The following is a 27,253-nucleotide window of genomic DNA, read 5'->3' as shown; positions in this document are numbered from 1 at the left end:
CCACTTTGCAATATACAAGTGAGAACTGTTTATGACAACAATGTATCTAATAATACATACTTCTGCAGACACTACATCTATGACACATGATTTTGCAGTATCTCCTAAACTCAGATACCACGTTTAATCTGTATCTACAGTATATGTTCTATGAATTATTTACATCATTACATTACACCATTTATTCAGTATGCAGAATGGGTATGAAGTCTCAAGTTGTAGCTAATGAAGGGAGCTTTGAAGTTAATATTAAATATTGTTTTTTTCTCTAATACACATTTATCCTCCTGAAGCTAGAAAATCAGTGAAACAATAGTCATGGGCACAGTAATCTAATGAGTCTGTTATGGTTTTGATAAAATACAGAAAAATACATATCTGCATTCAAAATCTATAATTAAAATAATCTCAACATACTAAGGAACGTATATGTAATTTTTATACATGAAGGAACAAATACAATACAAACATATTTCTATCCATATGTTGTCAACATAATAGATGGACAGACGGACACTTAACAATAGTAAACAAAATTTACCTACCACTATTTCGTAATTAGAACCCATAATCCTCTGCCATTTCATCTTTGTAGTTGCTTCTTCTGTAGTAGTTAGCTGGAAATCTAAAATTTATATTTAAAATTATTGTGACAAAGAATTAAAAAATCTAGTCAATTCCTATAACTGATAAAGTATATGGAACATGCACAGTGACACAATTGTTCCCATGATGTCAGAATTCTCCTAAATAGGACTACAACCTCGGTATGTTTAGTCTCACTAAGCTTGGGTTTACCAGAGGAAAAACTCACAAAATAGTATTAAGATTCCAACCATGCAAAACTAACTGTGTATTCTGAAAGACATGAAATTCAGTCAAATAATTTGGTGTATGTGGCTGTGAAGAAAGGATACGTATTTACACTAGCCTCAGAGTTGAGTCAATTCTTTGCCATTTTTCAAGCTAATAGGCATAAAGGAAATTAAAAGGTTGCATTCATGCCCTGTGTTAAATCAGACTACATGTGGGCTGATCAGACTAATTCAGGGGGATGGCCAAAATACTCAAAAACATAAACTGTGTACTGATCCTTTTGAATAGACCCTGAATTTTACAGAGGATGTCCAAAAACACAATCTGGAGATTTTTTTTATTTTTAAAACCATGAGCACAACTGTGAAGACTTTACTGTAAGCCCTAGAGGTCAATAATACAATGCAAGAAGTCCAAACTCTTTGCTTTTTTTTTTTTTTTTTGCTACTCATGTATATGCCCACATACAATGACATAAAATTCTAATAGCTAAAGAACAGCAACGAACTTGGAAAGGAAGGGGGAAAAGTACAGTAACAGGCTAGGTAGCAAACTGTGGAAAATCTTAATTCTATTGAACATTTATCTGCAGGTCTGAAAAAAAGAAAAATGCTTTCTTCCTGCTCATTTTCCCCTCATTCACATTGTCTAGGCTCTACGGCAGAAAGCAATAAAAATTAGTATTTAGATACAACAGCCAGCAGGCACAGCAAGTTTAACAGGATACTACATATTCAAGGTCCATGGTCTTGGCTGTGTCTACAGTAAATATCAAAATAAACTCTTCAGATCTGAATGCTCATCAAAGGCAAAGACAAGGATCTTTATTACAAAGTTCTTGAATCCCATTGATTTTAGTAAGAATAGAAAACGACTAAGAATCTCAAACACTGTTTTAAGTCTAGTCATTGCTCAGAGACATTACTAAGCATAAAATCAGATCTTGCATGGTGTTCAAATAGGATATTGCTTTCCCCAAAGCCAAGACACAGTATCTGAAGGAAATACATTAAAAAGAAATGCCTTCAGCTATCCAGGAAAATCAAAAAGCATAATTTATGAAAAGATACATTTTGCAGAACTTTTCAGTTCCCCTTTTTACTCTGGAAGCACAAAAATGTTACACATCAAGTTAACACATCAAGTTATGTCTGAATCTGAAAAACATATCATCACACAGGACTTCTGAATTGCAGAACAGTGTTCTAGGAGCTCAAGCAGGAAAAAAATACCCATTAGGAAATAAAAATTTTGACAAAGTGTATGGGAAAATTTGGAAAATACCAGTGCACCAGAACTGACTGAATTCCAAACACTATCAGACAATACAGATTGAAATAAATGTAAACCCAAGAATTTGTTAAAAGGAAATTTGTCAGAAGATGTAGAAGCCCTGGAACTGTAGCTGGGCAGTAAGATATTGTAAAGATAATGGGGAATGGGGAGGAAAAGGGTTTTTTTCTAGACTAGACTAAAAAGAGTAGCTATGCAAACCTAGACTAGGAGAGGGCTGAGCAAGTAGCCAAAGCAGACTGCTTCATGTGACATCTTCAGCACGTAATTACTTGCAGGCACATATGGTAGTCCTGCTCCTACAGCACTCATGATCAAGAGTACACGATTAAATGTACAACTACTTTGACTTTGTAGTTCTACCTCAGCTACAGAATGCACAGAAGATGGAAAGACACACAAAACACCTGATCTTTGTGTAAGCCCACTGAAGTGCATTTTCACAAAATAAAATATTAAACCTTGAGAACCTGTTTCCTGTTGTTTCATGTCATCTCCAATATTTACCACACTGGCACTGCATGACAGTGATGGGGACACCTGTTCTATTTCATTGTTATCTGAAAAAAAAGAAGAAATCTTTTCAGCTATTTAGCTATTTTGTATGTTTAATACTCATCAAGCTCACAGGTATGCTCTGGGGCACCAACTCTCTTCTTCACTGGACTTCAGAGTACCCATATTTGGCAAATGAAATCTAGCATGATGGGCCCACAAGAAAAATCACATTCCAAAGACATTGTCTTCTATTAATGCTTTGCCTTCTCCAGTGAGTTTTCAATGGAAAAAAAAAACAACAAAAAACCCAGCACAACTATCAGTACCTGCATTTCTATGACTGAAAGAAAATATATCTAAATATAACATCTTTTAGCAATCTTGTATTAATTTATTTCTTTTCCTTCGTGCAATTCAGAAAGCTGACACTGAAAGCATAAATGCTACAGACTTGGAGATCTGCACACCTGGCACACTTTTCATATGTAGAAAACCCCTCCTACCATCAAGTTCTGTTACGTATGTTTCTGCCTGTCAGATGTCTTGAACACCTGCTGGCTAGAGAAACAGCATTCTGAACATTTCATCTATATTTCTTATTAAAGGTAGGAGTGAGAGGATGACATACAGGTAACACGCTAGCGGGTCTTTGAAAATCTTGTGCAAGGTGGGGATTAGGCATCCGTTGACTATTTGTGACATACTTTCACTGACACCAAATTACAACACAAGCAGCTGCTTTGTGCTTCCAGCCCTTGTGCAGGGTATCTTGTGTTTAAACACACTGACTTTCAAGATCTGGCACATATACTCAAATATGTGCAGAATATGTAAGTTAAAGCTGCACTAATCTCATGTCATCAGCAGCAAAATTAATACTGGTCTTTGGCTTCTGAACATTTTACACATCATCGTCAATACCCTATCAGCTTCTAAATACAGGCTACTCCTCTCATACCTGAGGCTTGTAACAAGAGTGAAAGGAGATGACATTGGTTATGCTCATCAAGGAGGGTCTTTCTCTGCTTCCTTTTGAATGCACTCTTGAGCATGAATAAAACATTTGCTGCCTTCTTACCATTCAAAAATTTGCAGGATCAAAATCTTGAAGCAATTCAGCCAGAAGTGCAATCCAGGAGAGAACTTTCAACACTCACTTTGAAAATGTAGCAAATAATACCACTGTGTCTAAAAGATTAATCAAACCACAGTAGACAAAATTCCACCCTCATGTGCAGCAGCTTTGCACAGCAGCTCTGCCATCTGTAATAGGTACCCAGAATTACTCTGGCCCGTTTTATTTCCAGTTTGCATTTGAGAAGAAAAATGTTTCAAGCCAACTTTACAGAAAAGCCAGTTTTAATTACCTTTGGCTGTAGTACTATCCATTGTTTGGAAGAGTAAGTCCTTTTCAGCAGGAGCACTGAAGTCCTCCTGGGATGGAATATGATTTTCCTGCTTAAGACCTCTTCTGATCAAAGTGAGCCGAACTGTTTGTCCTGTGTGCCGCAAAACTTCAACTGCTTGCTGGTTAGTAAAACCCTGAAGATTTGTTCCATCCACCTGCAGGATTAAGCAGCTTTTCAGTTCACCCAGGAAGAAAAAGTTCAGGGCAAAACAATGCAGTGAGCTCTTAGCATCTGTTAGCCTAAGCAAAAAGCAAGTGGAGGAGCAAGTGTGGGAAATGAAGTTGCAGGGAGCTCTCTCACAGAGAGCCCGCAGGTGCTGACAGAATACATAAACGACATTGTGCTTGAGCAGGTAGAAATGGATACATGTTTCGATCTGCAGCCTTGGCGAAAACTGCCTGACTTAGAGCAATAAGCTTTTGCAAAACTAAAGCAAATGCAGTTTTGTAGTTTCGAAATAAATATGCCTTATAAGAACAGAAATGTAGTAAAAATATACTTTATACAAGAAATAATAGTGATAAATAAAAGAGTAAAGAGTCTTGAGTTTAATAATAAAGTTTCCTAGAAAGTTAAGATGTATTAGTGTAAGCTTGTGCAATAGGCTATAATAGCAATATGTTTATTGGATAAGAAAGTATGCATTGCAGCAAATTATACACTGTTGATTGGTACAAATGTGTAGCAAGCTTTGTGGCATTTGCTTATTGGCTAAAAAAGTTATAAAAAGCCTTGTAGAGAGATAGTGAGGCAGGCTGCTGCTTCTTCAGCAAGCTGTTGCTACCTCACTGAATTGCTGCTACCTGGCATCTGTACCTGCTGCTGCTGCCAGGCCTACCACTTCTGCTATTGTTACTGTAACTACTGCCTTTGATATTAGAGATGCTGTTCGTAATGACGCTGCTGTCTCAACCTACAATAAACATGAGACTGATTCAGCAATAAATCATCTCAGTAACATCTCGTGCACACTTTAATCCTGGGACAATCCTGGAAATCCTGACAAGCAAGAACAAAACCTGTACAACTTTATGTAACTGGATATGCTAAGCACTCCCACTGAAGTACCCCACAGCTAGGTGACAACCAGCACCACAGCAAAGAGGGGAGGAGTGCCCACCATGGTGCAGCCAGGAAGATCTGCTCTGCAAGGTGGGAGAGGATACAGCATGTGCTGTGCAGGGCATATTGTGCAGCCTTTCTGCTCAACCACTTCAGCCATCCCTACCTCCGAAGAGAAAATACTGGGTGAATAAACCAACACAGCCATGGCTAGGAGTTCTGGAGAGAGAAGAGTAAGGAGAGACACATCGATCCACTGTGGTAGAAAGACCTACAGAGAGCAGTCATTCTGAGGTCAAGTAAACTCAGATACAGAGAAGTCTACTAATGAACACCATGAAGTCCAATTTCCAAATAAAACACTGTTGCAACAAATCAGATGTTATTGATGGGTCATCATTTTAATATTTTAAAGAATAAAATTTTGGCCTCCTCTGTTTGAGACTATTTGACTATCTTATTAACTCAGAGGTTTTTTTCTGAAATTCAAAACTTTGGCATTTCTTAATTCTATCCCATTATCCCTAGCACCCACCACATTTTATTCTTCTCCCTGCAAACTCCACAATATCCCATTATTTCTACATCTACCCCACAGGGCCTTAAATTTCTTAAATACTTCTTACAATACTATGTTCCTTGACTTCTGTATTTGTTTCTGCCTATCTACACAACACATATACTTCATCATTTTAATTCCTCCTACATGAGGAATGGATCCCCTGGACCATTAGTCATTTGTCATCCATGTCTCAAATTCTTCTAAATATAAAGTAACTAAAAATCAGCTGGGACTATTTAACTTTTCCTCTGCACTTAAACAAACCATATTTAAAAAATGTTTATTATTCTTCGGTGTCTGAGATCACTCAAATAATTTTCTCCTTCTGCGTTATCAGTAGAAGAAAACAAACTTCGGAATAATTCATTTTAGCCATTTGTACTCAGCATATAAATCATTACAAAAAAGATACATACTTCCACAAACAAACATGTGGACACTTTTGGAAAGAGGTCGTAACCTGTTCTTAGTGCTGTCTTCACACAAATGCAAGGACAGATCTATGAGAGACACAAAAATGCACTCCCTGCATTCAGGACCTGATTTCCACCACACAACCAACAGCTTACAGATGAAAATATGTTCTTCTTTCTCTGAACACCTAAAACTTTATTGACACATTTTTTTAAATCATTTTGAAAGCAGTTGCTCAATTTGAATCAAACTTTGAAATTTCACACTTACTAACCTCCTACTGATAAAGAGGATATACAATGATATAATCTCACATACAAAACAGATTTTTTTAAGAAACACAAGTTATGTGCAGGTAGCATATGTGCAGAAAACATGCAATGAGATAATCTGTTAAAAAAGGACTAAGAATTGCAACACTGACAGTCAATATTTTAAGCAAGCACTAAATGAGCCTTTCTTTACAACTTAAAGAAGCAGAGTTTTGTAGACAAGTGATCTCACTTCTTCCTGTGTTTACTTACAACTATAATTTGATCTCCCACATGGATTCTGCCATCATGTTCAACAGCACTGCCTTTTGTAATGCTTTTCACAAAGATACCAGAAGCTTCTGCGATGAAGAAACAGGAAAAATTAAGTTAACTAAGTTATTAAGAAACAATTTAAATAATGCAACTAAAGGCATCAGTCAAAGCAAGGGGAAAAAAAAAAGAAAACACAAGCTCTAAGTAAGATAATAAAAGAATCATAAAGAAAGTAATTATTTAAGAAAAACATACATATTATTATTATTTTTGAAAAGAATGACCCAGATTAATGTCTGCTTGCGTTGGAGCAGATTTCATTCAAAATCTTACAATCTCAAATTCACAATTGTTGCTGCAAAACAAGAAATATTGTAACTTACTTTAATCTAAACGTTGAAACCAACATTGACAAAAACCGTATCTCTGACTTTTTCCAGATTTGGACAGAAAACTCAGCTTGAACACACTAATCTTGCAATTTCTGATTTTTCTATGTACTTAATAACCATTTAAGAAAAAGCATGTTTGGAGAGCCAAATTGAGAAAATTATAAGCAAACAGGACTACATTTGAATCAGCTTTTAACTGCAGTTATCAGTATTTGATAAAAGGACACAAAGTTTTAAAAACCCCAGAACAACAAAATGAAACAAAAAAACCCCCGATCAAAACAGAAACATTTTAGCTACTAACTAGTTACTACTTTTGAATCAGAAGGAAAAGCAATATATAGAAAACAACTACAGAAGGGACATTTACTAAAGGAAAACATTTCAGGAAAAGCACACTTGCCTTTGAAAGAACTTCTACAGCTCAATAAAGTGAAAATATATTGAGTTCCTACATGCACATTTTGCACAGCTTACATGAAAACAGGAAATATAACAGCGTAAACTGGCATGAAATCATTCTGATGGTCACAGGCCTGCAACACTGGTATCAGAAATCTTAACAGTATCTACTCTCTCTGAACAAATGTTCCCACTCTGTAAAATGAATATGCTTGATGTGAAGATAATCCACTACAAAATGCATTTTAAAAGCTGTCAGAGCCTTTGCAAACCTCAAGCTAACTTTTAGCTGGGCCTCTATATGACAAAAGTTATAAGGAAGGAGGGCTAATGACTCAATTCAATTTAGGAAAAATAAGATTACATATATATTTAAGTCACCTCATTGACAAGTTTCTTTTTTTTTGCTGGGTTTTTTTTGGTGGGGGGAGGAGGAGTCGGGGTTTTTTTAAGCAGTTGTTTGCCCAGGTTTAGTGCATAATTACATCACTGGTCGTCCCAACTTCCAAGCATTTTTATATCCTGCAACAGCTGTATGATAACATGACAAGTTATTTGTCATTCACAAAAAATTCAGCCATGGTACTTGTTGTCCAGTAGCTGGACAACTTGTTGTCCAGTTGCTGCTTCTCTGACAGCAAAGTTGTTCTGCAACTGATAAGTCACAAAATTGAGTTACCTAATCAGTTCCTAAAACAAGAATATTCTCTAACATAGTTACATGCAGCACAGTAATTTCATACCCAAACACTAAATCAATTAAAATATGCTCTCAGATCTATCACATGCTCTACACCTTAATTTGTCTTTTGAGGATTCAACTGGAAGCTGCTAAAGAGTGGACCTACACAAACTGTGATTGTCTAGTCCAGTTTTTCTAATCCAACAAATTATAGCTATAAATTTCCAATAACATAGCTTGTACCTATCCATACATTTTTCAAACAATATACATGTGGATACAAGTCAAACCAACAGATCTTTGAGAAGTTTTATGGCACATTGAACAAACATCCCTGCCTAGCAATACCGAATTTGCCAAATTTCCCCTAGGGAGGCCTAACACAGTTCTGAATAATTTTTCTGAAAAATGTAGTGGAAATTACAAAGTAAAAATAAACAACCATACACGAACATTTACATATTTATTTCTTTAAATAAATATATTTATTGTCTGCCACAGCCCACAGGTGAAGAAACATTTATTATATCAAGAGATCAGTAAAGAGTTCTTGATGTGCCAGCTGCATTATACACATTGTTTAAAAATTAATAACAATACCTCTTAAAACTACTCAGAATTCTACTGTATTGTCTTGTAAGAAGGCTAGTTCTAACAAAAAGGCCTCAACCTATTTTACGACAGTTTTTCAAAAACACGTAAGCACAAGCTTTAGCCAAACGTGAAGATAAAAACTGATTTAAAAATACTGAGGTGGGATTTTATAATATCGATTGCTTTTATTCTTTTTCCTTTACAAACTACAAATAGATTTTAGATGGGTAAGTGTTCCTTTAATAGAAGCTATTCCAAAATTAAGTCTTTGATGTACATACACCATAGTATGCAATAGACTGCATACTAAAGTGCAGGAATCAACAATTACCTGATGTCTTGTCTCCAATGTAACCAGCAATAGTTATTCCTAAACCCTGGTTGTTTTTAGTGAGTTCAACATTGAATTTCTCCCCATCTTCAAAGCTATCAACAGAAGCATCATCCTAATAAGAAAAGCATAATTAGAAAGGAAGCTTAATTTTCTTTAAAGTTACACCACATTCTTTATTGTCAGTAACACGCAAAATTAGATACAAACATAAAAAAGGAAGTATGAAATTTGCATATGTCCTTATTTGCTGTTCATCAGATAAGCAAGAAATAGGTAACATTCCTCATGGTAAAGCAATGTAGGGCAGGTCATGTCCTCCCCACCCCACTGCTCTGGGATATTACCTCTAATCTATCAAAACAATTACTAAAATGACTGGTGAAATTTGTACAAAATGAACAATTAATTTCTTTTACAGTAAGTTACATATATATGTACATTAATATGTAGCTTGCTGCCTTTCTGGGACCTCCTCGGAACTAGCTTTAGACTGCTGTGTTATCAAAAAGAAGAAAAAAATTCTGAATTGCATTTTGCATTCTATTTGTTTAAATTTCTCTTCATTAACTATATGTATCTTCTTAAAACTTGTCAAGTTTAAAATATACTAAAAGCTGTCACTAGTGAGGCAATTACACCTCTTGCTTTTGAAAACTTAAGAATTGTGTTTTAGCACATAGCAGTTAATACTTTCAGCTAGCTAAGTAATTACAATCTCCATTAATACCTGCTATAACTCTCTGAATTTCAATAACAATTAATTTTGGGGTTAATTAATTATTGTTGTTAATGAAAATGGAATACATATTAAAATCCTATTTTAACAATAGGGGGTTTGTATTGAAAGTTTGTATTCTGTTCTTTCTGCATGCCAAACAGCAGCTAACATTTTTTTTAAGTGCCAATATGGCAAGCAGGCAGATAGTAACTAAACCCAGTTTGACTAGATAAGTATGCGCTGAAAAAGACTTCAGGAGAGCTATGATGGTACTTGCTAAAAAAGAATCTGACTTGAGCACTTTATCTGAGCAACTCCACCAGAAACCAAATTAAACACAAGAAAAATAAATTTCTACTGCATTAACCATCCCTCTGTTTGAAAACACAGGATTATTTTGGCCACAGCTAATGCCACTAAAAAAGATCCAACTTCTACAGCTTCATGAATTTTTACAGGATAGACATCTGCAGGTAATATGACAAGAAGTGCCCATTTTGCAAAGCCATTCTGGTCTCAATAATAGTTTTAAGAGCATCACGAAGACTCCACCCAAACCATATTTGACAAGAAGAAACTAAAAAACCAAGTTGTTCACATCATCATCTTCACTCCAGACCCAAATCAATGAGTCTTGCATGAGTTAAAAAGGTGCTCCTTCCAAGAATGTGACTCTGTATAAGCAGAAGCAGTTCAAAAATAGCCTGCCTCCTGCCAGTACATAAGTACCAGGAAAGAGGTATTGAAAAGTATGGAAATTGGGAAGGTGGCAAAAACCTCAAATTGTGCCCCTTTGCTGCTTTGAGCTATTTCGTCAGTACTAGAAATCGTATTTTTTCTGCAGCTGCAGATACATCTTTTAACATTGCATCACATAACCTCAAAAACGCAAATACTATAGAAATATACACAGATTAAATTACCAAATTCAATTTATTTTGAGAGATGCATTTCAGACAAGAAATAGCAGGGCTAATTATCAATCCCTTTATCTAAAATGCAGAAAGGTTTTACACCTCTGAGTGCTGTAAGCACACCAAAGTACCAGTTTGTCTCTCCTCTTCGATGCTCAGGAGCTTCCATGTTAAAATTAACTTTCTTTGCCTTACAGCTACAAAACAGGGGATGAATACATGTTAGGTTTTCACAGATATCATTATAATGGACAGAGACAAAATGATAGTATCACCATCATAAATTGTTGGATAACAATCATGCATAAATTGCAAGGACGTTTTCTCTTCTGACGTGACTTATCTCAAATCTACATTGTAACTGGGAAGAAAATGTGTAGAAAAACTACAGGAAAAAGTAAAACAAAAAATTCTGTCTGGGGTAGGCTCAAAAACAACAAACCTTTTCTTCTGTCATAAATTTACTTCAGATACTCACATTTTAATGTATCTGATCATAGCCATACGTAGCAAAACAGTACTGTTTCTGACTCCCATGAAACCAGACTCTGTTACAAACATGCAAATTACCTATTTTGTAGAGGTTTTAAGCTGACAAGTCATGATAATATTTACAGCATTTTTTAAGTGGCTGAGAGTTGTAGATGAGTAACAATACAGAGTACAATTATCATCAGGGGAGTAAGGGTAGCAGCTGGCTGACTTTTTAGTAAACATCTAGCAAATGAGCAATGCCAGGCGATGTAGGGAAGAATTAGCGTCTGTGTGCTGGTTGGCATAGAGAGGAAAGTTGTGATGAACAGATGAAACTATATGGAAAGAAAAAAGGCAGGCAGACAGAGAAATGCTAAATAGTCAACTAGTTCTGTCTGAACAAAAGACTGTGTTGCTTCAGTTGTCCCAATATAATAACATACCCTTAAAAGCAACCCAGAACAAGTTGTTAATCAGATTGTATTTATGGAAGTCCTAAACCATAATCCCAAAAGTCTTCAAGAATACAGTTCCTTGCACTACAAACTCATTACAATTAAATTCTCCTAGATTGTCAGATGAGAATAGCGCTACTGGGGAAGAAAATCCGAGATTTTGAGAACATAAACACAAAAGACATTCAAATAGGAGTTAAAAAGAAAGGAAGTTTGCAATGGGTTGCATATGTTCACTGTTGCTTACCTGTTTCTCTGCTGTAGAGGTTGGTACTGGTGTACCTGGAGGAACTGCTGGTAGAGGTGGCTCCTCAACAGGACCTCTTGCAATTAGCAGTTTCACTCTATTTCCACACTGCCTTAGAACTTGTGCCACCTGCTCACTGCTCATTCCAGCTAGGTCTGTATCACCAATTTTCAAGATGTGATCTCCACTACACAATCTCCCATGCTGAAGGAAAAATAATGATGAAAAAATGCCATTTCTCCCATTTACCATACAATTAGAAAAAGAGCACATAGCTTTAGTCACTTTTAAGACATATGAATCAGGCAACTTTTTTTGGATGCCAAGTCAATATCTTGGTAACACAGAAAACGAAAGGTTGCCTAATGGCTCACTAATGTTACTTGTAATTTCCCCAGAAATATCCAGGAGATCCTTTTTCAAGATGTCACGCAAGCACAGAGAAAAATTGTATTTAGCTATGGTTACTCCTACTGGTGTTTAACAACTGCATGTAGATGGCAGAACTTTGGGTTTCATTTCCAAGCACACTTCCAAAAGACATCATGCAAACATATATTCAGCTTTGCACTGCTACTAAAAAAACTGCTAGTAGTAGTGTAACAGGATTAACCATGACTTCAAAATAAAATTAATTTCTCTCTTACTGTGATCCAGCTATCTGTATTGCTTTACACTGGTTTACTCTCTTACTGATTTACCCTTAATTAATAAAAAACTTCACATGAATTTAGGTCATATGATGAGTATTACAGAGACAGGCTTGTAAAAGGAACCTATCTACTGGTTCAGGGAAAAGAGAGCAGCAGTAAATCCTGTTCATGCATGTCCAGGCCCTGTTATCAGACCTCTACTGCTTTTGTTGGAAGATTGACCAGTCTCTATGCCTATTCAACCCTTGACCATCATTAGTGCAGTCCTAGGTACCTGTCCAATGAACAAGCTTAAAATAAGCTGTGATAACCAAATTCAAATCACATGAGCCCTTCAGGCAAGAGCAGAGCCTGTGTCTTGAAGCAGACACATGAAGCCACATACCTGCTCCAAGCTTCAGTAAGCTCAGTGGAGAAAAGCAGATGCTCTTAGCTGTTAGGGCACAGCAAGTCAATGTTTGGTGTACCCTCTACCCCTGATTACAACCAGCACATTCATGAAAGAATTAAGACTCTAAATGCATATGCACAAAACATATATAATGTTACAGATTTGAAAATGTGATTTAGAGCCTAATCCATCTTAAACATTTAAATGCAGAGACTCCTGCACTAAACACACCTTTACAGAGGAAAAATTTCAGTAATTATTGTTTCTTTTTTTTACATTTATTTGGATAAAAGCTACCACTATTTGGTCTGACCATGAAAGTAAAGAGTAACTTCACACCTTACTGAACAGTAACAGAGAGGTAGGTTGAATTTACCTGATCAGCCACCCCTCCTGGGAGGATGGTTTTAACAATCACTCCAGTTGACTTTCCTCCCACTATCCCAAATCCCAGACCGGAGCCATCATTCACCAACTCTATGGTCTCCACATGCTGCCAGTGAACCTACAAGGAATAAATATAAGCTTGTAAATGATTAAAAACATAGAATCATAGAATTGTTCAGGTGTAAAAAGACCTTTAAGATTATCAAGTCAAACTGCTAACACACATGTTAGAACTTGCGAACTATTTTCTCTTACTTCTTGAGCCTGTTTCTGAGAATGGAAGGTTGGAGGAAGATGTACATATAATACCTTTTTAACAATTACTATTAGGTGTAATATTACATAAAACCAGAGTTGGGTAATGGGTCAGACCTTTTAAGAACTTGCTGAATGAATTTAAGCAGCAACCTAGGGCTGCCCACCTTCATGCCCCTTTGCAGTCAGAAAATACTGCTGCTAGAAAACCACAAAGGACTGGAAATTAAAATCTTCAGATAAGTGCATGTTCACATCAGCCATTATAACAAAGCACAGGAGAAAGCAAAATCCCAATTCAGTATTTTTAATGATGAAAGCAGCACCAAGTATTGTGAGGCAGGTATCAGCAGAATTACCCCATGTAATGAACAAAGACTTCTGGGTTGTCTGATGGCAACAGCACTAGAATAAAGTAGCTCTGATGACAGACTTTGTGTTCTGACAGGAGCAAAACTGCTCGGAAAGAAAGACAGATGCTAACTTGCTCACATGGGGCACTGCTTGAACAGACAGCTGGAAGTTCATGGTATTATTTCTCCTGAAGAAGAACTCACATAGCAAACTCATCTGAAATTTAAAACTGCAGCTGGTGCTGCACCAGGTACACTCTTGAAATAAGCATTTATTTTGGAATAATCAAGGCATTGCAAATTCAAAGCCCTGTGGTACCTGTTTGGAAATTCAGTCTTAATATAAATCTAGGGTGATCAAGCAAAGCCTGAAGGAAAAAGAATGGCTCCTAGTGTCCTGCACTTGAAAGCAAAGAGAACACGAGAGTTAGGAAAGGCATGCTAAAAAAAGCAGCATCAGCTGTGGCATGTTTGTAAGGAGCATCTTTTCAAGCAAGGGAAACTGTTCAGTGAATACAGAGGCAATCGCATAGAGAAAGAAGTGTGCCACAGCAATACTGCAGGAGAACAGGCTTCTCCCATGTGCTGGCAGGAAAAGTTAGGTCAGTCAGCTGCACTCCTGCACACAGGTAAAAAGAATAATTCTGACATTCCTTCACTAAAGGTTTTATGCTAATGATTAAAAAACACTAGAACAGTTCCTTTTTCCAGACTGATTGCTCTCTATACTTCTGATAATTGACTCCCTTAAAGAAGGGCCACAGATGACTGAACAGCAAAACCTACAGAAACTGAATATGAATTGTTACATCCCAGGACAAGCCATTACATGAGTAAGATAAGAGGAAGAGAAAGTACGTTACTATCACCATGTTTCTGAACTGTGTTGTCTACACCTAGATGTGCAAAAGCTCTCAAAAGAAAGGCATTGTAGCAGGGCTGTGTTTTGGGGAGTCCTTAAGTGCATCTTTTAACTTTACTGGAGCCCCCATGCTAATAGACAACAGAGAAACAAACACAAAAGCACCCATCCAGCTGGTGGTGCAGATCAGATTACAATGCCTCAAAAATTCTTTGCTCAAACAGAAGGCAAAGAAAAAAAGATCCCGTTTACTGAAACCTCAAAATATAGCTTCATCAAGTGTAGGAAGAGACAGGATGGAATTGAACTGCGGGCTGTGGGAGGTGCCTGCAGAACACCATGACAGGACAAAGAAACTTATCTCCACTTGACCTTGGGGGGAGGAGATGCCACACGGCAGAGCCCTGTGGAGAGGAGCCTGCCAGAACAGGGTGGACAGCGAGTGATCACCCCCATATAGGGACATTAAGAAAATGTGTTACTGACATGGCAATGTAATAGGTCACTTAGTGAAAAATACCATATAAGGAAACACTGGGTCTTGAAGAAGTGTAAAAAACCAGCTTCACTCCTTTGAATAAATATCTCAGATTCCCTGCCGGTCTGAGTCCATGCCTTAGTCATTACATCAATCAACTAAGGTAAACATGCTGTATTTGCATTAGTGGATACAGATAATTTGACAGATGGGAAGAAGGAATACATCCAAGATAAAGATTTTTCCCCCAGAAAGCCTGACTATTTTCTACTCTTTGTAGGGAAAAGGTACAATAAAGATAAACAGAAGAAAAACCTCAAGAACTGTGAAGTAATGTACATATAAGTTACAAAAAATAACTCAAAAGACTATATGCAGTAAGTACATGACTGCACAGAACTGAATACACAGACGTTTGGGATATACTCACCGGGTTGGAATGGGCTGAAACTGTGCTAGCAGCAGATGGAGATCGGGAAACTACAGGACTGATGAGCTGAGGAAAAGTGCCTCTAGCCACAACTAGCTGGACATTATCTTTTGCTTTCTGCAGAATGCTGATAGCCTGTTGATGTGTAATTGTCTGATCAAGGGCTTGTCCGTTAATAGCAAGGATTTGATCTGCTTCCTTCAGCTTTCCATCTCTGTCACATAGGTGTAAACGGAGAAAGGGGATGACAAAATAAATAAGAAAAATCAAGGAAGCATTGCCACAGAAATTGCAATATTTTGACAATTTTCCAGTATTTTTAATAACCTGGTCTCTATTCCCCCCACTTTTTTAGTCCCCCCCTGCAGTTTTGCTGAAAGGAGCTGAAGTGGCACCCTGGTGATCACTCCCTTTGAAGCTAATCCCACTGCCACTTTCCCCTGGCTACTACCCCCTAGCCAGCTTTCTTCTCCCTGAACCCCCATGCGAGACTAAGCATATTAATCTCAGTCGCTCCCAACCACAGCCTGGGAACATATGTTTATCCTTGACTTTGAGCCTCTTGCTTTACAGACCAAGTGCCCCACTTTGTTCAGTGCGCCCATACTGAATATTCATCAAACCATGGAGTGGAACATACTTTCATCAATATGTTACAGAAACAAACTTTGTTTTGCTGAAAAACAAGGGAAAAAAAAAGAAAAAAAAAGAAAAAAGCAAGGACAAAGAAAGAAACAGAACAAAAATGATAAAGTAGAGCCCTTTTATAAAAGAGGAAAAAAGCCCAGAACAAATCAAAAAAATCCCCTTCACTTTCTGACAAAGGAAGCATCACTGTAAAATTACATACTGAGTCCTTCCCCAGATCTACTCCAAAGGAAGTGTATGAAGCCTACACAGTTGAATCACCCTCTCTTTCCTCCACTACTTCTTTGCATCCCAAAGTGGCAATGCTTTGAAAACAAAGGGCAGCAAGGAAAACAAGGATCTCTACTGCTCCAGATTTTGTGAGCACCTACACTGTAGTAACTGAGGTAGACCACTCAGGAAAAAGACTATTTAGCTTCAACCCATAGCATTTCACTTGTGAATTTGAACTGTTTTTCAGAGTGTTCTCAAAAACTTATTATAAGCCCTGTAACAGCTGTTGAATGTTCCTTTTTTGACAGTGAATCAGGCAGGGCCTGATTCAGTAAAGATAGGTCTCACCTCCAAGCAGTAAGTGAAGTAAAAGCAAATACCTCTCAAATGGGAAGGAAACAAACAAACAGAAAAAAAAAAAAAAAGAAACAAAAAAACCATCAAAACAAAACAAAAATAAACAAACAAAAAGAGAAACTGGAATTTAGGGAGAGCCAAAAATATTGTAGAGATAGAAAGCATGTCACATTTTGTAACTGATTAACTGCAATTAACTCTGTAGACCATGTTCTTGTCTGTCTTGCCCATGTTCTTATTAGACTTACAGTGCTCAGATCACAAATAATCCGAAAATTTCTCCCTAAAGCATGGTGAGAAACAGCACCAATATGACTCAGCCTCCCCACACAAAATACGGAGTATACCACAAAGCAGTTTGGGCCAGGATCCTGATCAGCGACACACCTCACCAGTTTGCAGTAAAACCAGTGCTGCTGCCATTTACCATTGAGTTTGTGTACTCCTTTGGGCATTTCTCTCAACATTAGTTGTGGAATCTGAGTTCAAGCTATCATGATTGCTGAGCTTCTGTAATATCAGCTGAATAGCTCTGTGAATGTCCCTGACTTTAGGACAAGACGTGCTTGACTTTAAGGCTGGGTTTCACACCTGCTCAATGGGACTCTACCTAACAAGTAACAGTGCCAGATACAGCTGACTTTTGTGCATCATATTGTTCTTCAGTGAATTCAAGGACAGCAAAATACGTATTCCAACTTTAAAAGAAATGACATAGAACAGTAGCTTCCCTTTTTTTCCTATTTAAAAACCCCAGGGAAATGACATTGGTAGTTTCCATAAATTGAGAACAGTTCATACGATGCCTGTTACAACACTACATAAATTGTGGCAAGTAATTTTACATCTGTAATGATGCTCAGAATATGGAGAGAAACACACCATTGTACCACAGAAGTAACAGCACTAATACAACTGAACTGCATTGTCACATTAACACTTGGTATAGTAAAATATTCAGTAGTAATCTTACCTATGCGCCACACTTCCCTCCTGGATTTCCTGCACAAATATTCCTAGTTCTCCCCTGTTTTCACTCTTGAGTCCCACAACACTGAAGCCCAGACCACCACTTAGAGGTTTAGTAAGGTCAATTGTCTCAACAAGTCGACCCTGTTCAGCAGAAGGTTAAAAATGAACAAAGGTTAAAAATGTTGAAAAGCAGTAATAATAAATGTGGTAAACAACTCGGAAATTAATTTCTAATTACAGCTACAGCTGGGCAAGACCACACAAGTTAATAACTGAAACAGAGTTGTTCATTACCCATTTCTTGCTATCATACAGATAATATTTGAGAAATAAATATTATTACAACCCAGAAAGAGGAAATCAGGAAATAAAAGATAAATATGAAGAGTTTTGGTTTGGTAGTGACTGAAGTAGGATATATATCTATTTTAGAGAGTACAGAACAATTTTCAAGCAAAACCAGGAAAAGAGGATGAATTTCAGAAAGATGAAAAAAAGTTGGACTACTCAAAAGGCTCTCCTGAACACCATTAGATGTCTCCAATGCTGCTCTATTACAGATTTAATAGATAAATCCTAGGATATATGCCTGGGCATTCCCAGCTCCAGCCACCGAAGGGACTCATGCACCATTTTTGCCTACTACATGAAAGTTGTAAGATTACAGAACAATGCATAACAAGGTCAAAATTTTCCACTTTATTTCCAACAAAGTCACAGAACTAGCTTTCATTAATTATGCATACAAGAACATGCTCTCCCTCATATAGTATATCTCCCTCATGCACAGAGCAGCAATTCTACAATGAGCATGGAAAAATAATGGCATGCTGATCTGTAATACACACACACTGGTCAGCTAAGGACAGTAGTTCACAAGTGACAATATAAGGGCCAGTTTTTCAACTGCCTTCTCATCTACTAATTGTTTCTCAAACTAAAAGGTTACTTTTATATTATACAGTAAGTGAGCACTGGTTTGTGTAGTAACTCAATTGATTTTAAATAAATATCATGTATCTTAATCTTCAGATAATCAGTAATCCATATTTTGTGGTTATTATATGACAAGGTTACCTGGGACATGTTTCTGATCAGCTGCTCAAAGTCATCACTAGAGAACTTCCCATTAATCTGAGGCGTAATGGATCTCATTGATGCTTCTAGCACATTAGCTGGACTGCCATTCTGCTGAGCCAACAAATATGACTCATTAAGTGGCAAGGACCCCACGTTCACACCATGATGGAGAAGCTGAGGGAATTCACCACTGGAATGTATGGGAGGTGTAATGTTTACCTGTAAAAGATTGAAGGCAACATGGATCTATAGGCACAGCAGAAACCTTCTCATTAGGTAAGATCATAAGCCAATTGATCATTAGAAGTACTTCAAATTCCAATTTGCAATTTTTAACAGACATGTTAAGAAGAAAAATTATCTTCAATATTTATACTCAATGTAAAGTTGTGAACTACAAGCATAAAACACAAAAGTAATTGATGAGAACAACCTAAAATTATTTTCCACACTGTCTAAAATTCTTCAGTTCCCATCAACATAGCATCTTGAAAAATTCCACCACAGTGTTAGAGGTAAACAAGTAGGAACAAACTTTTTCTAAGTATCAGTATTTAAGGAAAAAAAAACCCACAGTTATTTTACAAGAAAAAGAAAAAGTATGTGTATATTGATGAAAAAATAAGGAAATCTCACAGCTACACAGAAAACAAATTTCACTGGTCAGAGTTTCCGCATCACTATGTACTATAGCTACCAACGTGACTATCTGCATGAGCTAGGATTAAATATAAGATTACTGAACAAGGCTAAAATCACTAGGCTGATCTGAAAGTCAAAATCATATATTCACATAGACAGACTTTACAACACACTTTTCTTAGAACAGAAAAGAAAGTAAGAAAATTCTCCATTTAGCACAGCCACAGTAAATCACTTCTTTTCAAGCAGACCTGTGCCAAGCAATCAAATGAATGGCTGCTGGCAATACAAAGCTCAGGTGAAGCAGAAACCCTCATGTGCCCTTCGTCCCACTTGCCTGTGGACTGTCAATTGGTACTGCTTTACTCCAGATAAATTTGCTTCATACTTGCCTAGCACACTAACCATCATATTGCAATTTCAAACACTTTTCATAGTTTTATGATGCACACTTTCTAGCATTCTGCATCACAATACAGAAACCTAAGGCTCCTCTTCCTTAAGTCATATTTTAAACTTCAAGTATCAATAAAAATTTTAAAACAGTAGACATATTCTAAAATGTCTACCAGTCTCAACTCTTCAAGCATATTACTTCTATTAGGTTCATCATATCAATCCTCCAGCTGTTCAATCATTAAAAGGTCAATACTGTTCTCCATCATACAATTCCATCTCATTTGAGTGTTTTAGGGAAATGCAATAAAAGAAACATAATTTGTTGAACAAGTTATGTGCCTGGGAAGGCCCTCAAGCTAAAGAAAAAAATACCACAAGGCAACTGGAAAGGAAAGTTCTCAACAGCATTTTTAAGTCTGCTCTGACATAAAAAACTGTAAAGAAGAAAATTCAGATTTTTGGAACCCAGTGATTTTTATATCATTTTGATTATGTTTTTTATCTGTATTTGTGAGGAATCACTTGGGTTATGTTTCAAACAAATTGTGACTGTTTTTCTCTACTCAATACTGAAGGAGTTCTTCAAAAAAGATAAGGCAATGTCCTTAGGGAATGATGGTTTTCTCCTGGTAGAGAACTTGCACATTCTCATGCTGAAATACAAGTAGTTACAGGGCGATTAATTGTTTTAGTTTTACATTGTATGTTTTCACTGACCAAACCCTGTTTGAACTGGCAATATAATGCCACTTTCTCAGTTTGAAATTTCATCCTTTTTCCATACTTGTATGAGCTGGAGCATCAGTGCAGACATACAGGAACTGACCAACTTCTCCCATTCCTTCTGCCTTTCAAAGCAAAAGATGGAAGTTGTTCATGTTTTCCTAAGACACATAACTAAGTAACAACTCCATTATTCTGAAAACATTGGATTGTATTTATTTGCATGATGGTAAAAATACCACTGAAAAGAAGTGTTGCATGCTACACGTACTGCAGGAAAAGGAAAAAATAACCTTGCAATTCACACTAGCTTAACTTGAACTTTAAAAGCTTCTCCTCAAAATTTCAGTACAACAGCACAGCTACAACACAGTATTGAACACAGTCACATCAAGAGCAACTGACAGCAACACCTCATTTTCATCACACCTTTTTTAAACAAACACAGCCACATGTTCAGTGAAGGATGTGCTTAGCACATTAAGCCAACCTCACATAAAGTGTCATCTGACCTCTGAAACTCTATGAAAAAAATAAACTCAAAGAAAAAATGTTAAACTGTTAACAAAGTTTCATGTGTGTGTGTGTGCGTGTGCGCGCATGTGTGCGCAAAAACCTCACATTTCACATCTCCTCTTCTGAAACAGACGTGGTTACACTTTAAAAACTATAAAAACATTTATAATGACATTTACAGTAGTACTTAAGGTAGAAGTTCAAAATTTGGAGAAAAATTTTAACCAAAAATGTGACGACTACTCTCTTCCATGTGCCTCCTGAAATCCAGGCTTATAGCATGAAAAAGCAGAGAATACCTGCTATATATTCTTGCTAACCACAGAAGTATAGGTCATTCCAGGGGGAGCAATAAACCACAAGTGCAAATCTTGAAATGAAGTATTTTTCATAACTTATAAACTGTACTACTTTGCAGTAATACAATCACCCTAATTCCATTCAGAAGTAGCTTTATAGCATTGTGATTGTATAACTACTGCATGAAACATTACTCCTTTGTTTTATAAACTGGCTTATGCCATTTGTCCTTAATTGGCTTTCTCCTTATGGTATGAAACATCTTCAACGTGGACATAATTTGCATAACATAAAAAGAAAAATTCATAAATAACACTGAGTATGACAAAATTTATGTTTTAGTCACACGGACAGACACTAAATACAATCAAGCTGTGCTTCCATGCAGTAGCTCAAAATACTTTTTTAAGACAAAAGCAACTACATAAGCCATGTTTGCAGTGTATCAACACTTAAAGCAATGTCCTCAGCATTACTAGGTCTCAACTTAGACAAAAAGAAATTTTCAGTATTTCTGCACTCCAGCTACTGAGCAGCAGTCCTGGACATCCCAAGAAGCACAAGACTGACTGCAAGATTCCTGAGTAGCAAAAAGGCCATCTGCAACAGCAATCACACTGGAACTGAGAAAGCGCAAGCCAGAGGCCATGCAAACACAACAGCAGGGAAAGGCCCTGGACTCCCAGGAACAGGAACTGGCACCGGCACCACTCTGCTGGGTGCACCTTTATGACTCCATCCTCAGAGCAGATGAACCAGATCCCAAATCAGTATTTTTTTATGATCACTTCATTTAAAAACACAGAGCAAACAATATTGTTGCCAAAAGGGGTTCAAAACATGAACCAAACATCTCTATTTGTGCAAAATACAGAGTTAAGCGAGTGTTCACAGACAATATGAAAAGACTTTTCTCACTTCTTCCCTAAACCCTCTCTAGCACTGACACCCAGCTACTACCCACCACTACACTGTGAAGGAAAAACTATGGTCAAACTCACAAGTTAAAAAAAACACCAACAAACAAAAAACAACAACAGAAATAAACCAAAACAACAACAAATAAACAAACAAGCAACAACAACAAAAACAAAACAAAAACACCAAATAACCCAAACAAACAAAAATACCCCAAACCACCACACTAAAAACCAAAACTGAGGAATGCAGCCCTGCCATCCAGTCCAACCACAGGATATTTTTTCTGGCAGAGCTCTGAGCAGGAAGGAGGCAGGAGGAGGTGGGGAGGAGGAGGTGAACATGTGAGAGACAAAAAGGAGTAGAAGAGAATCAGCACAGGAATGCTAGTATGGTCTGAGCACTTTCTTTAAAATATTTCATAAAGAAAATAAAATATTTTTGAGAAGTTTAATACACCACAATCTCTACTTTTCTTCTCTGTCTCTTCCTTATCTTCAAACAACAAGACTGCTCTTCAGCATGAGAAAACAAGCATTCACTGAAGAACAAGGACAGAAAGAGACGGGAAAACCTGGTTCCTTCAGTGGTCCCCAGCTCAAGTGACTTGTGAAGTCAGAACAGTAATTCACAACTTTGTTGTGCCTAGACTTTTCCACTTCAGTTAACTTCGCAATGACAGTTTTGCAGTGCAAACAAATACTGGTTGCTCATTTAAGAAAAAAAACCACACAACTTTAAAGCACCTACTAATAAGAACCAAGGCACCAGATTTGCTGACTTTAGCACCATGCCTCAAGATAAAGCAACATACCACTCTGGCCACACACTGCACAAACAGAGGGTAGGACTTTTACTATCATCTCTATACCTTGCAGACACAGTGCCTCAAGCCAGGAATACATCCTTACCTTCAAATTTATTGACATCCCTAGAAGCCCATAATGAAGTCTCACTGGTTGATCTACTTCTGCTGGGATACTTGCAAGGAATCTGTTTGACTTGTAAAGTAAACTGCCATTCTGGCTTCTCTGGTCCCGTCCCCTCTTTCAATCTATACTTTTCTAAAAGATGACCTCCCTGAGAATTTTGCAGTAGTCTTGTAGCTCTTTAAAATCTCATTAAAAACACAGGAGCAGTTAAACAGACTGTCATACTTCACCTTGAGAAGAATCAAACCCCTACTCAACTGTCATTGCAGCCCATCATTAAACTTTAAAAAACTAGCCATCTTAGTCTCGAGTGGGTAGAGGCTGCAACATCCCGTCATTGCACAACTCAGCACTATTTGTCATCCTGTCTCAAACAGAGCTCTGACTGCAACTGCTTGGGGCACAACTTGTCTCCTTCCTCAGTCTGGCACAGCTTGGCCAAAAAACCTGGTCACTACTCACATGTCTTGCAGTTTTCATCAACCTGTAGCTTAAGAGTTTCAAGAGCACAATACCCTGCCAGTTGTAAAAAGGGTGTCCTTGAAAGGTATCCTCAAAAGTGAACCTTTTAAAATACAAATTTTTTTTTAACATAACTGCCTATTTCATGCTTTTATTCTTTGTTCTGTTTCAGTAAGCTTTATAAATATTTAAATGAAACAAAAAAAACCAGACCATCTCATGTTATATTCTAGGGAAGAAATCCTACAGAGAAAATACAGGAAAAGAGCTGACACAAATCTAAGAATGCTGGAAACATATATTTACATGTGTAAGTCTTCATATAAGCACACATAAAAAAAGGGAATTCACATCCAAACAGCTCCCCTGTCAACTAGACAGGGTATGTGCCATGCAACATTCACAGACCACTAAAGTTATTTTGCAGATAAACCTGCAGAGTCAGGACAGAAGGTGAAGTTATTATTTGCTTTTTAAAAAATACATGCCTTAAATTACCCACCCTAGTATCAGCTGCTTCATTTTCTAATTTAGGCAAGTGTATTGAAAAAGATAACCATCCTTTAATTTCACAGCTAATGTCCAGAAGTGAAAATTTAATTTGTCATTTCACCAAACTTCTATTAATGTTTCAGGCATACTTTTATTTCTCACTAAATGTTCCCAGGGTCTTCACCACATAATTCACACAATTTCTAGATGTCACTGTTAAATTCTCATTTTCAAAGAGCAAAACAAACACATTTTCAAAGTGCAAACAAATCCTCAGGACAGTTTTTTCCCCAGGATTTTTTAAAATGACTCCAATGTCATCAAGTCTTTAGATACTAAACAGGCAAAATCTGAAAAACATAGTGATAATACAGCACGGGCATTTCTTGTCTGTGCAAAATAGCATCATGATGATCCATGAGAAGCAAGAAAGGGCCACAGTGCACTCGTCTGCCGCACAGCTTAAGGACTATGAGGACTGTGAAGAATCCTCCTCATCACAGTCTGGTCAGAGACCAGATGTGGCTCCACACTGATGATAAGGTCCATGCACAGAGTCTTCTCCCTCCCACTTCAGCAATTCTGCATACCACACAGAGCTGCCCATCTTGCAGGAGTCAACAGGAACAACTATTTGCAAAGCCAGATACACAGTTTAGTCCTAATTCAGTTACTGAACTACTCTCTATATTCTTCAAATTCTTATTCTGTTGACAAGAAAATTATAGCAACAAATAAAGTCAATATAGCCAAGCTGCTGACCCTTTTCTCAAGCTCATTGAAAACATGCAGAAAATTAATACTTAATACCCTGAGGAAGCAAAAAGGAGGCAGGAGTTCTGGCTTCTCTTTGATCTTTTATTCCCGTACAAAGTACAAAATAGATGTTCATGTCCTTCTGAAGTCAACCATTCCATAGTTTCCCTCTACAACCTCATTTTAGCAGCGTAAGACACAAAAGAGCAATAAAAGGCTCATAGAAAAAAAGTCCTAGACTCTTAGAAAACATGCTCCTTTTGAAGGGCAGAGAAAGAAAGCTTTATGTTAACCCCCCACCCCATATCACCATTTCCCTACCCTGCACATTTTAAGTAATGAGCATATACATAAAAATCACATACACAAAATATGGCCTCAACAAAGACCCAAAAAGTCAATAGTGTATGTCCCCAAACCTTCGGATCGGATGTTTAGTGTAAGCTATTTCACTGTTCAACAAGCAGAAACACACACATCTTTATACTACCTTAGCAAATTTTCCCTTGCACTTGAAAGACTGCTTTTCCTACCTGATCTCTCAGTTGTTGAACAGAAGTCTGAAGGTTCAGAATTTGGTTAAAGAGAGGACTCTGCAGCACTGATTTTAATAAGCTCAGTTTCTCCTCATTTGCAACATCACCTCGATCCCGAAGTTTTGCCTGTAACCGCTCCATGGCCTGGAGGGCCCGATGTGTATCTGTAGCAATAATCAGTCCTAGTCAGTAGCAGTCTAGAAACAGCCACACAAAGTAACAGGTTTATATGTAACTCTCTTTACTGTTCAAACTACAGAGAACTTGAATGGCTCTGTTTTGAACAAAAATCCCAGCCCAAACATGTCTAATGAAGCAGGAAGTCAGAGGCAGAGCACAAAACAGAAGCCAACGAAAACTGTATTTTTGTCCATCAAGAAGTGGGTTACAAAAATGAAAGAGCCTCCATTAAAATTCAGTTACAGGAACTGTGGCTACAGTCCACTGTAAATAAATAGTGGAATAAATAGTCATAATAGAAAACATTTGTCTTTTCCATGCAAACTTTTAATTCAAGAAAAGATTAAAACAATTAAATCAAGACAACAGGCTAGAAATTAAATACACTAAGCATGCAATTGTACAACTTTTGTTTTCAAATACAAAAACCCAAAGAAAACATGCATTTCTAAGCACAGTAGATAATTTTTTTCAAAACCCCTCTCAGTAGTATATACCAATGTCTCAAATCTCTCACACACACTTGATTTGGCCGCAAAAATACTGTGAAATAAGTGAAAAAAAGATTACCAATTGTTTCCAACATGTTTTCTGCTTCTCAGCTTCTATTTCAACATTGGAAAGAGACAGTAAATATTTCCCTGAAAAATAACAGAAAGGAAAAAAGGTCACAATAATAGAAACATTAAGCTCTGAAGGGAAAGAAAAAAGCTTGACTTTTGAAAGCAATAAACATCAAAATAACAATCCACAAAAAACCTATCTCCACAGATAATTGAAATAACCTCAAAGGTGACCATATTCTGACTCACTTTGGTGCTCCAAACCTTCCTGAAAACTGCTTTAGGAATATCTTTGTAATATTTTTGCATTTCCATATCAAAGCTGTTGTCTGCATATTGTTGCACAACATGACCCACACTGCTTTAATCAGACGCTATGAATCATAGCTGACACTGATATTTTACACTGTTTCATTGCTTTCCTTTTCAGTGATTCACAAAAAGACATTCCCTGTGGGATCAGTTTTCAAGCTCTGTGTTGACAATTTCAGGTTCATGAGCCACAGCACATTTTTTACAGTTACTTTTGAAAGAAAAGTCATATAAATCACAAGGCTACAGGCTTGCAGGACTCTCACACTGGAGGCTCTACTATTAACACTGGAATTGAGACTCAGGTATGGACGATAGCTGAGTATTCATCAGCGTGGGTTTCCAGGAAGGAAATTCTACACTAAGAGGAAGAAACTCTGAAATTGCTTTGCCTTTTCTTTTTTGTTGTTTTTGGGGCTTTTTAAAAACGTACACCTGCAATTGCTCAGAAATTTGCAGTGATACAACATGCTTGATGGAGATGGAAAGCTGAGGAGAAGTGAGGAGTTCAAGTATCATTGCAGGTATATGAACTGTTGATCTTATCTTTCACAATCGTGCTTTTGTGTTCTTTATAGAAGAAAACAGTTAATTATAGCATCCAAACTTGAATCCGGAGAACTTAAAAACGTACAGAGCTGTGATCTCTA

The 27,253-nt window shown here is 37.1% G+C and overlaps 1 protein-coding gene across 20 annotated transcripts in view; it reads right to left on the bottom strand.

Moving 5' to 3' along the window:
• The window catches only part of MPDZ (multiple PDZ domain crumbs cell polarity complex component), a 95,456-nt gene that overhangs the window by 60,674 nt on the left and 7,529 nt on the right, over positions 1-27,253 (bottom strand). For 18 of the 20 annotated variants that reach the window (XR_004237344.1, XM_032095196.1, XM_032095195.1 and 15 more), the window contains exons 2-13: positions 26,299-26,369; positions 25,546-25,712; positions 18,870-19,091; positions 17,794-17,933; positions 15,603-15,816; positions 13,214-13,342; positions 11,794-11,997; positions 8,983-9,097; positions 6,579-6,667; positions 3,975-4,170; positions 2,571-2,669; positions 546-625 (exon numbers count right to left, since the gene is read on the bottom strand). Coding sequence is in view for 19 of the 20 variants with exons in the window: in XM_032095196.1 (XP_031951087.1) it covers positions 546-625; positions 2,571-2,669; positions 3,975-4,170; positions 6,579-6,667; positions 8,983-9,097; positions 11,794-11,997; positions 13,214-13,342; positions 15,603-15,816; positions 17,794-17,933; positions 18,870-19,091; positions 25,546-25,712; positions 26,299-26,314 (1,671 nt within the window). In the remaining variant the exon portion in view is untranslated. The remainder of the gene's footprint in view (positions 1-545; positions 626-2,570; positions 2,670-3,974; positions 4,171-6,578; positions 6,668-8,982; positions 9,098-11,793; positions 11,998-13,213; positions 13,343-15,602; positions 15,817-17,793; positions 17,934-18,869; positions 19,092-25,545; positions 25,713-26,298; positions 26,370-27,253) is intronic. The other 2 variants (XM_032095200.1, XM_032095215.1) reach the window with 1 other exon arrangement.

The sequence above is a fragment of the Corvus moneduloides genome, chromosome Z (assembly GCF_009650955.1).
Source record: "Corvus moneduloides isolate bCorMon1 chromosome Z, bCorMon1.pri, whole genome shotgun sequence".
NCBI lineage: Eukaryota > Metazoa > Chordata > Aves > Passeriformes > Corvidae > Corvus > Corvus moneduloides.
Note: the sequence above shows the minus strand (reverse complement) of the source record. Positions and strands in the feature narration are given on the sequence as shown.